General features: G+C 52.8%; 1 protein-coding gene across 4 annotated transcripts in view; it reads right to left on the minus strand.

The window, feature by feature from the left end:
• Positions 1–10232, minus strand: part of RILPL1 (Rab interacting lysosomal protein like 1) — a 63041-nt gene extending 52809 nt beyond the window's left edge. For 2 of the 4 annotated variants that reach the window (XM_003812100.5, XM_055096324.3), the window contains exon 1: positions 9686–10232. In XM_003812100.5, the coding sequence (XP_003812148.1) occupies positions 9686–9994 (309 nt within the window). In that variant the 5' untranslated portion in view covers positions 9995–10232. The remainder of the gene's footprint in view (positions 1–9685) is intronic. The other 2 variants (XM_014347360.5, XM_034934762.3) reach the window with 2 other exon arrangements.
• Between the last annotated feature and the right edge of the window lie 1251 nt (positions 10233–11483).

Here is an 11483-nt window from a genome sequence, read left to right on the forward strand (position 1 = left end):
ACGAGTCCCATATGGCACCTCTGCAAGAAACAGAAGCCACCCTTCTTTGGGGCAGATGCCTGCGTTTATGCTGTTAGGACCTGGCTCAGTTAGAACTGCCCCAAGGACAACCACAAAGCTAATGCCGCATCTTGGAGCTCTCTTCAGAGTAGACAGAGCAGCCCCAGGATACGGGGGTCCGAACGTTCCTAACCTCTGGGGGGCACACCCCCTGATCTCTGGACAGACAGCTGGGACAAACCTTTCTCCAAGGGAGCCAGAGGCCTCGAGAATCCTGGGGATGCCGAGGCAGACGGGGCCCCCTGCCCCAGCGTTCCTTAGGTATCTGATCCAGGTATCTCTCCATGGGGCCTTCAACCACTGACTCGATCACCCTGAGCCTCAGTTTCCCTCAGTGGTGGAACCAAAACAAAGGCTCACGAAGCGAATGTGAGGATAAATAAAATCAGTCTATTAAAGTTATTTTGTGGGTGGCTGCAGTCAAAGAAATAGCCAATAACAAGTGCTGACAAGGATAGGAAGAAACTGGAACCCTCCTACACTGCTGGTGGGAATGGAAAATGGTGCGGACATTTTGGAAAACACTCTGGCAGTTTTGCAAAAACATTAATACAGAGTTACCATAGGACCCAGCAATTCCAGTCCTTGGATTGGCTCAAGAGGTATGAACACAATGTCCACATGAAAACGCGTGCAGGTGAATGTTCCTCGCAGCATTATTCCTAGTAGCCAAAAGGAGCCAAGTGTCCATCAACTGATGAATGGCTAAATAAACATGGCACATCCATACAATGGAACATTATTCGGCCATGAAAAGGAATGAAAGCCTGACATATGCTACAACATAGGTGGACCCTGAAAACATTATGGAAAGAAGCCAGACACAAAAGGTCACATGTTATATGATCAGTTTTAGAAAATGTCTAATATTGGCAAATCCATAGAGATAGGAAGCAGACTGGTGGTTGTCTAGAGCCAGAGTGCTAGAGGGGAGACGAGGAATGACTAGGAATAGGTATGGAGTTTCTTTTGGGGGGTGACGAAAATGTTCTAAAATTGATAGTGGCAGGGCGTGGTGGCTCATGCCTGGAATCCCAGCACTTTGGGAGGCCAAGGCAGGCGGATCACTTGAGGTCAGAAGTCCATGACCAGCCTGGCCAACATGGCGAAACCCCATCTCTACTACAAATACAAAAATTAGCTGGGTGTGGTGGTGGGCACCTGTAATCCCAGCTACTCGGAAGGCTGAGGCAGGAGAATTACTTGAAGCTGGGAAGCGGAGATTGCGGTGAGTCAAGATTATGCTACTGCACTCCAGCGTGGGTGACAGAGTGAGACTCTGTCTTGGAAAAAATAATAATAATAAATAAAATAAAATTGATGGTGATCGTGATGACGGCTGCAAAACTCTAAAAACCACTGAAGTGTACATCTTATTATTTTTAGAGACAGGGTCTTGTTCTGTCACCCAGGCTGGAGTGCAGTGGCACAGTTATAGCTCATTGCAGCCTTGAACTCCTGGGCTCAAGTGATCCTCCCACCTCAGCCTCCCAGTAGCTGGGACTACAGGCACACGCCACCATGACTGGCTAATTTTTTTTTTTTTTAGAGATGGGGTATTGCTGGCTGAGCGTGGTGGATCATGCCTGTAACCTCAGCACTTTGGGAGGCCGAGGTGGGCAGATCACTTGAGGTCAGAAGTTCGAGACCAGCCTGACCAATATGGTGAAACCCTGTCTCTACTAAAAATACAAAAAATTAGCCAGGTGTGGTGGCAGACACCTGTAATCCCAGCTACTCAGGAGGCTGAGGCAGGAGAACTGCTTGAATCTCAGAGGTGGAGGTTGTGGTGAGCTGGGATTGTACCACTGCACTCAAGCCTGGGTGACAGAATGAGACTCTGTCTCAAAAAAAAAAAAAAAAGAAAGAAAGAAAGAAATGGGGTATTGCTATGTTGCCCAGGCTTGTCTCAACCTCCCGGGCTCAAGCAATCTTCCCACCTTGGCCTCCCAAAGTGCTGGGAGTACAGGCGTGAGCCACCGTGCCCAGCCAGAAGTGTACACTTTAAATGAGTGTTATGGTATCTGAATTATATTGATAAAGCTGGTAGCCCTCCACCCCCGCAAAAAACAAACAAACAAACAAACAAAAAAACGGTACTTGGTAAAACCGTAAGCTAGCTCACAAAGCAGGGTTGCTGTTGTCTGTATAAAACAGTGGTTTAAGGGCCAGGCGCAGTGGCTCACACCTGTAATCCTGGCACCTTGGGAGGCCAAGGCAGGCGGATCATTTGAGGTCAGGAGTTTGAGACCAGCCTGGCCAGCATGGCAAAACCCCGTCTCTACTGAAAATACAAAAATTAGCCGGGCATGGTGGTGGGCACCTGTAATCCCCGCTACTTGGGAAGCTGAGCCAGGAGAACTGCTTGAACCTGGGAGGCAGAGGCTGTAGTGAGCCGAGATCAAGCCACTGCACTCCAGCCTGGGGCACAGAATGAGACTCCATGTCAAAAAATAAAATAAAATAAATAAAAAATAAAATAAAATAGTGGTTCAAGGCATGGACACTGGAGCCTGCTGCCCTAAGTCTGAATCCTGTTTCTGCTGCTTACTAGCTGACCTTGGCGAGTTATTCAGCCTTCTGGTGCCCCACAAATGAGGAAACTAGTGTGGTATCTGCCGGGAAGGGTGGGTGTGAGGATTAAATGGTTACTATAAGTAAAGCGCCTGGAACATGCCCGGCACCCAGAAAGCACTAACAATGTGTGTGCTGATCTCTGTCCCATCCCTACAATCCATTACAAGCGGCCAGGTGGCCGGATGCTAGGCATGGCCTCTGTCCATCTTCTAAATAAGTTCTCAGACCCACCTCCTTTGTCAGAAGCCTGCCGCATTGGGGAAAAGAGGAGTAATAGCCTAGTATTTGCACAGAGGGCGCAAGGTCACCAGGGGAGGTGAAGGGCAGGGCCGGGGTGGAAGTGGTGGTGGAGGGATGGAGAGGGAATGTTGACCTCCCATAAGCAGATGGGGCCTGGAAGCAGAAAGAGGCTCATCCAGCCCTGTTCCTCTCTGTTTCCAACTGGCATAGGCTGGGCTCACACGGGGCTCAGAGAATATCAGTCAAGTGTAACTGGCTGGGGCAGGGAGAATAATGGCTCTTAAAGTCATCCAAGTCCTAATCCCTGAGAATATGTTACCTTACATGGCAAAAGGGACTGTGCAGAGATGATTAAGTTAAGGATCTTAGGCATGGCACGGTGGCTCATACCTATAATCCCTGTAATTTAGGAGGCTGAGGTGGGAGCATTGATTTAGGCTAGGAGTTTGAGAACAGCCTGGGCAACATGGCAAAACTCTGTCTCTACAAAAAATACAAAAATTAGCTGGGCGTGGTAGTGCATGCCTGTAGTACCAGCTACTTGGGAGGCTGAGGTGGGAGGATCACTTGAGCCCAGGAGGTTGAGGCTGCAGTGAGCTGTGATTGCACCACAGCACTCCAGCCTGGGTGACAGAGCAAGACCCCAACTTTTTTTTTTTATAAAAAAGGCTCTTGAGGCTGGGCATGATGGCTTACGCCTATAATCACAGCAATTTGGGAGGCCAAGGCAGGAGGATCACTTGAGGTCAGGAGTTCGAGACCAGCCTGGACAACACAGCAAAACTCCGTCTACTAAAAATACAAAAATTAGCTGGGCATGGTGGTGTGCACCTGAAATCCTAGCTACTCAGCAGGCTGAGGCATGAGAATCACTTGAACCTGGGAGGCAGAGGTTACAGTGAGCTGAGGGAAGCAGAGGTTGCAGTGAGCCGAGATCATGCCACTGCACTCCAGCCTGGGTGACAGACTGAAACTGTGTCTCAAAAAAAAAAAAGAGCTCGTGAGATGGGGAGATGATTCTGAATTATCTGGCTGGATTATCTGGTGGGCCGATGTCATGCCAGGATCTTCGTAACAGGAAGGCAGGTCAGCATCAGAGGAATATGAGGGAGATGGGAAGAAGCTACGCTGCTGGCTTTGAAGATGGAGGAAGGGGCCACAAGCCAGGGAATGCAGAGTCCATAAGTTGGGGAAGGCAAAGAAATGGATCCTTCTCCACAGCCCCCCAAAGGAGTGGAGCCTTCCCAACACCTTGATTTGAACTCAGTAAGAGCCATTTCCGACTTCTGACGTCCAGAAATTTCTCCAGTATTATTTATATTGATAATTACACATATGCCTCCATAATACTGTATGACATTGTATCCATAATATTGGATTATCCAGTTCAATAAGACAATACAAGGCTGGGCGCGGTGGCTCACGCCTGTAATCCCAGCACTTTGGGAGGCCGAGGAGGGAGGATCACAAGGTCAGGAGATCGAGACCATCCTGGCTACCACGGTGAAACCCCGTCTCGACTAAAAATACAAAAAAAAAAAAAAAAATTAGCCGGGCGTGGTGGCGGGCGCCTGTAGTCCCAGCTATTCGGGAGGCTGAGGCAGGAGAATGGCGGGAACCCGGGAGGCGGAGCTTGCAGTGAGTGGAGAGCGCGCCACTGCACTCCAGCCTGGGTGACAGATCGAGACTCCGTCTCCAAAAAAAAAAAAAAAAAAAAGACAATACATTTCTGGCCAGGCATGGTGGGTCACGCCTGTAATCCTAGTACTTTGGGAGGGTGAGGCAGGAGAATCACTTGAGCCCAGGAGTCTGCGGCCAGCCTGGGCAACATGGCAAGACCCCATCTCTGCTAAAAATTAAGCCAGGTGTGGTGGCACATGCCTGCAGTCGAGCTACTTGGGAAGCTGAGGCGGGAGGATTGCTTGAGCCCAGGAGGCTGAAGCTGCAGTGAGCCATGGTCACGCCACGGCACGCCAGCCTGGGCAACAGAGTGAGATGCTGTCTCAAAAAAAAAAAAAAGATAACACATTTCTGCTGTTTTGAGCCACTAAGTTTGTGTTGATTTTGTTGTTGTTTTTTGAGACGGAGTCTCACTCTGTCACCCAGGCTGGAGTGCAGTGGTGCGATCTCGGCTCACTGCAAGCTCCGCCTCCCGGGTTCATGCCATTCTCCTGGCTCAGCCTCCGAAGTAGCTGGGACCACAGGCGCCCGCCACCACGCCCGGTTAATTTTTTGTATTTTTAGTAGAGACGGGGTTTCACCGTGTTAGCCAGGATGGTCTCGATCTCCTGACCTTGTGATCCGCCCGCCTCAGCCTCCAAAGTGCTGGGATTACAGGCTTGAGCCACCGCGCCCGACCAGTTTGTGTTGATTTGTTACAGCAGCCACAGGGGATGAATACAGACTTTAACCCTAAGTTCTTTTTTTTTCTTCTCTCAATGAACTGAAGTTGATGCTGGGGTTGCTGATTCTTGCCTCTGAGTTGACCACTCAGAATCTCATGCTGCCTCCATACCAGCCCAGTGGCTCTCTGGAGAAGTCAGCCCTGATCAATCATCTCCTTCACGTTCTTCCCTCAGCACCAAGAGTCCTCAAATTCCTCATCTCAGCCTACAAGCCCCGGCACCTTCCTGATTCATCTCCCAGTCCTCTTCCTCACTTGCTCTGCTCCAGCCACACCAACTCTGTGTTCTTTGAACATGCCAAGTGCATTCCTACCTCAGGACCTTTGCACTAGCCACGTCTTCTGCCTAGAATGCCTCTCCCCCAGATCAATCTGTGGCTGGATCCTATCCTTCATTCAGATGTCAGCTCAGATGTCACCTCCTCAGGGAAGACTTCCTGACTGCCCCATCTGTTAGACCACCACCCTAGTCAGTCTCTTTCATGTCTCCCAGTTTTATTTTCTTTATGGCACTTATTATAAGCTGATTTTTTTTTCTGAGACAAAGTCTCGCTCTGTTGCTCAGGCTGGAGTGCAGTGATATGATCTCGGCTCAACGCAACCTTCACCTCCCAGGTTCAAGCGATTCTCCTGCCTCTGCCTCCTGAGGCGTGCGCCACCACACTCAGCTAATTTTTGTATTTTTAGTAGGGATGAGGTTTCGCCATGTTGGCCAGGATGGTCTTGACCTCCTGACCTCAAGTGATCCAGCTGCCTCGGCCTCCCAAAGTGCTGGGATTACAGGTGTGAACCACTGTGCCCAGCCTGAATTTTTTTTTTTTTTAATCTATCCTGGCTAAGCACAGTGGCTCAAACCCGTAGTCCCAGCACTTTGGGAGGACAAGACAGGAGGACTGCTTGAGCCCAAAAGCTCAAGACTAGCCCGGGCAACATAGTGACACCTTGTCTCTAAAGGAAAAAAAAATTACAGTGTGCCTGTAGTCTTAGCTACTCAGGAGGCTGAGGCAGGAGGATCACTTGAATCCAGGTGTTCAGGGCTGCAGGGAGCCGTGATGCCATCATTGCTCTCTGGCCTGGATGACAGAGTACGTCCCTGACTCAAAAAAAAAAAAAAAAAAGGAGAAAAAAAATCTCTATCTCCTCCTCATGCTAGAATAATTGCACCATCCCATGGAAAGTCAGTAGCCACACGTGGCTCTTGAGCATGTGACATGTGGCTGGTCTGAGTGGAAATGTGCAGCAGGGGTTAAAGACACACCAGATTTCAAAGATGTAGTAGGAAAAAAAGAGTGCAGAATATCAAATGATAAGTTTTTATACTGATTACATGTTGAAATGAAAATATTTTGGATCTACTGGGTCCCATAAGATATATTAAAATTAACCTCACTGGTTTGTTGTTGTTGTTGTTTTTGAGACAGAGTCTCACTCTGTCACCCAGGCTGGAGTGCAATGGTGTGATTTCGACTCGCTGCAATCTCTGCCTCCCGGGTTCAAGCGATTCTCCTGCCTCAGCTTCCTGAATAGCTGGGATTATAGGCACCCGCCACCATGCCCGGCTAATTTTTGTATTTTTAGTAGAAATGGGGTTTTGCCATATTGGCCAAGCTGGTCTTGAATTCTTGACCTCAAGTGATCCACCCGCCTTGGCTCCCCAAAAGTGCTGGGATTACAAGTGTGAGCCACCGCGCCCGGCCAACTTCACTGTTTTTTATTAACATGGCAAAGCTGCATAATATTTCTATGGTATAGCACTACACTAAAAAGTCAGGCTCATCAGGGCCAAGGCCTCATCTGTCATGGTCATTACTGTCTTCCCAGTGCCCAGAACAACGCATAGCACACAGTAGGTTCTCAGTAAATATATTCGCTGAATGAGTGAATGAATAGCATAGTCTGGTATGTTACACGCGAGTGTATCAGCCCAGCCATTGCTTTCTAGAATTTATTTGTGTTTTCCCTTTCTTCCCTGTTACCCGCCTGCTGCCTGACATGAGACTTTGCTTTTCTCTGCAGAGCCATGGTACCAAGAAGGGCACTATGCTCGCTATGGCCTGTCATCAGAGTTGCAGACTGAGTAATGAGACAGAACATGACACAACTGTGGCCTGCATCTGAGATGAGTGGAAGTGAGTGAGTGGGTCTACTGGGAGGAGGAGTAGGGGGAAGAAAGCGTATGTCCTTTACTGGAGCCATAATTGCTGAAAGCGAGAGAGACAAGGAAGAAGGGGGAGGGAAGTAGAAGGGGAAAGGGAAGAGGAATGGAGGTGGACAGACTAAACCAGGACATGCCAAAAAGATTTTTGTGGAAATATCACCTTGAAGAGCCTTTGAGACTCTGCAGGAAAAAAAAAAAAAAAATCATACAAGTCTCTCTCCATCCCAAGAATGTGAAGTAAACGGGTCTGGGGCTGGGGTGGGAAAAGAACTGCATCCTTGATTTAGCGAGGTCATCCTCAATGTAAGTCAACAAGCCCTGGCCCTGAGCGCACGGTGTTCACTTCCCAGCTGAACATGTTCCAGAGGCAACAAGTGCAGCTGCTGACAATTCCATGTGACTTCAGACCTGGTGGCCTCCGATGGCTTCCAAGGATTTCTCCCAGCTCCCCCGCAACAGAACTAAAGAGCCCCAGTTGGGGGACAGTATAGGTGCCAGGACTTCTGTGTGATCTGGTCAAAGCCCCTTGGTCCCTGTTAATAAGAGGCGCCACACGAGAGAATTTCCAAGGTCCCTTGCCTCCTTGACCCTCTATGAGAGATGGAGGCCTCTAGGGTAGGAGTAGAGGTGCTTGGGGTGGGGACGGTTTCCTAATATGAGCCTGTGAGCACCTCAATGAATGTCTCTCCAGGCCTAAAAAGAATTTTAAGACTTGCAAAGCCCTTGCTATGGGCAGGCTCTGTCCTGAACACTTTATACGTATTTATATTAACTCTTTAAACCTCATCACATTCTAATGGGGGTACTATTACTATCCCATTTTAGAACTGAGGAAACTGAAGCACAGAGATGCTGGGTGATTTGCCCAAGATCACACAGCCTGCAAGTGGTAGGGTTTGAAACCAGGCTGTCTAGCTCCAAAGTCTCAGCTTCTAGGAGTCTTGAAATTAATTACAGGTCAAAGCATTTTCAGGCTCCCAGACTGACCTTGGAAATGCTGCTCAACTCTTGGGAGCCTGAGTTTCCTTCCTGCCCCTAGGGCATAGGGACCCATGAGGACGAGCACAGTCAAACATGGCAATGGTGCTGTTACCTACCTGTGGGTCTGCCCTCAGGTAAAGGGTTCAGACCGAGCTTTGGCTATTTTACTCCAAAACACAGAGATCCATCAAAGTACACAGTAAGGGATGGCCTGCCCCTGAGGTTCAGAGAGGCCAACTGTATTTCCTGAGGCTGAACAGCAAGCCAGAGACTGCTCAGGCATCCTGATCCCTCAAGGAAAGGTGTTTCCTCCCATTCTCAGTCTGAAGGGGCTGCCAAGAGCATCCCTGGCTGAGGTTAGGGCAGGAAACCACATGTCTTTCACTTCCTTTTCTCCAGAAACCTCGTCTGAACTCCAGGCCCAGTGGGGAGGCCCTGATTCAGAGAGACTTCTGATCACAGGGTAGAGGCTTAGCCTTAAAGCCACCCCAAATCATCCCTTTCCCCCAATTCAAACAGGGTGGGGAGGAGACACGGGGGCTGGGACTCTCTCACCACTAATTTGGGACAAATTCCTCCTCCCACTGTGACCCTCGGTTTCTTCATCTGTAAAATGAAGATAGTCTCTATAGAGTCCTGTGAGGATTAAGGATAAAATCAGAGGAGAGAACAAGGGCTACCACAGGTTCATAAGCTAGGGGAGTCCCGGGAAGAAAGTTGCAAATATGAACCCGAAGACTGGGGGTCACGAAGCTCAGTGGCTGGAGGTCACATTCCCTTTGCTCTGGGGAGACTGGGGGCGGGGGATGAAGAAAGGGTCCTGGGCCTGATGTCACATCTTCTTGGGTAACTCAGGAGGGCAAGAGGCTTATTTCATGTCTGGAAAAGAATAATACTGTCTAAGCACTTAGCTTATATGGTCCCATTTAATTCTTCTAAGGTGGGTCCTATTATGATTACCATTTGACAGGTGAGGAAATAAAGCACAGAGAGGTTAAGTAACTTACCCAAAGTCACACAGCTATTAAACGGTAAAGATGGGATTGGAACTCCAGAGAACAGCTCTTAATCTCTCGGGTGGTATCTGCCAGCCACCCCTGGTCGGGCAAAAGAAGGCCAGGGCCTCCCTCCCTCCCCACGTCGGGTCTCCTCTGGTCCGGTCCCTAAACACACAAACGTGTGCACCCACAGCTGCCCAATGCGGAAGAGCCCTTGGGTCCCCGCGGTCCCACTGCCCGGACGGACAGACCGAGGCCGCCGCCCACCTTCTGGTGCTTGCGCTCCTTCTCGATGCGGTCCATCCTCTCCAGGCGCAGGCGGTCCAGCTCCAGGCGCAGCTCGTCCAGCTCGGGCGCGACGTGGTGGCGGCTGACCAGCACCTCCAGGATCTCCAGGACGCGCACGACCTTGGGCATGAGGCGCGCGATGGCCTCGCAGCCGTGCTGGTCGATGACCCGCTCGAACTCGTGGCCCACAAGCGACGCGATGTCGTACACGTCCATGACGGTCAGCTCGGCCACGTTCTTCTCCAGCGCCGACTCGGCCGCCAGCGCCGACCCCCGCTCCTCCTCCATGGCCGCCCTCCTGGCCTGTCCCCCGCCCCGCAAACTCGTGCAACTCCCAAACTTGCCGCTGTCGAGGGCCGGGCCGGCCGGGCCCAGCCTGGGCCGCCGGCGGGCGCGCTCAGCGGGCGCTGCGGCGAGGGCGCAGCGGGCAGCGGGCGGCGGGCGCGGGCGCGGGCACGGGCGGCGGCGCGGGGTGTGCGGGCCCGGGGTCTGGGCGCCCGGCTCGGCCCGGAGCTGCTCCCGAGTGGGCGGCGGCGGCGGCGGCAGCGGCGGCGGCAGCGGGGAGGGCGCGCGCGTGCGCAGGCCCGCGGCGCCTCCCAAGTTGGGATCCGAGTTGCACTCAATGGAGCCGGGCCGGGCGCCCCGGGGCGGTGCGGGCCTGAGGGGCGGCAGCGCGCGGGGCCGGAGAGGAAGGGCGGCCCGCGGCTCCTCCGGGAAACTTTGGCGGCGGCGGCTGCGAGGCCGGCTGACCGCTTCCCCACAGGGAGGCCGCGCGCCCCGCCCCAATCCCGGCCTGGCCAGAGGCGCGCCCGCTTTCCGCCGCCCGGGGGCGCCCCGGGGTCCCCCCCCCAGCGCCGACTCCGCGGCCTGCACTCCGGGCCACCCTCTCCAGCCGCCGGACCCGCCGCGCCCCTCACCCGTGCCCCGGCCGCCCCTCCCCGGCCCGGCGCTGACTCCTCCCACCACCCGGCCGCCGGGAGGGGTCCAGGCCGCCCCGGGAGAAGGGGCCGGGGGCGCTGGTCTCGCGGGACGATTCGCTGCTCCGGGGAGCGGCCCCGGCCTTGGAGAGGGATGGAGGGGTCACGAGGAGGTCCCCGGGCTGGGGCTCATCCCAGGAAGAGAACGGGGACCCCCCCGGCCCGCAGACACTCCGCGCAGACCCGGCCACCAGGCGGACTTGCAGAGGCGCCCGGAGAGGGGCCGACGTGTCGAGGAATGCTGGATCCCCGGAGCCCCAGGGCGCTCCTCCCCGAGCCACATCCATCACTGGCTCCTTGTGACATGAACGCCACTTCACAGTAGAGCGAAGCCCGCTTGGCATTCCAGCACCACGAGTTCTCTTGTCCCAAGGCCCCCTGTCCATTTGGGCTGGCCAAATCCACTTGTCCATCAGACCCCCTCCCACTCCCGGGAGAACCTTTCCTGAACCCAGAACCCCATCCACCCTCCCCGCCCCCCACGCAGGAGTTAAGGACCCCCTTGCAAACTCCCTGCTTGCCCCATCAGAATTGCTCTTAGCATCCGGAGTTTTCACCGTGTGGTTGCAGATAGGTTTCCACCGTCAGATCTTGGCTCCTTGAGGGAAGAAACCTTAATGCCCTTGTAGCCATAAAGCGCACCCCAACGTGGCACGTATTGATTAAAAATCTAAAAGTTGGCCGGGCGCGGTGGCTCACGCCTGTAATCCCAGCACTTTGGGAGACTGAGGTGGACGAGGTCAGGAGTTCAAGACCAGCCTGGCCAAGATGGTGAAACCCCGTCTCTACTAAAAATACAA

Source organism: Pan paniscus, chromosome 10 (assembly GCF_029289425.2).
Source record: "Pan paniscus chromosome 10, NHGRI_mPanPan1-v2.0_pri, whole genome shotgun sequence".
Classification (NCBI taxonomy): Eukaryota; Metazoa; Chordata; class Mammalia; order Primates; family Hominidae; genus Pan; species Pan paniscus.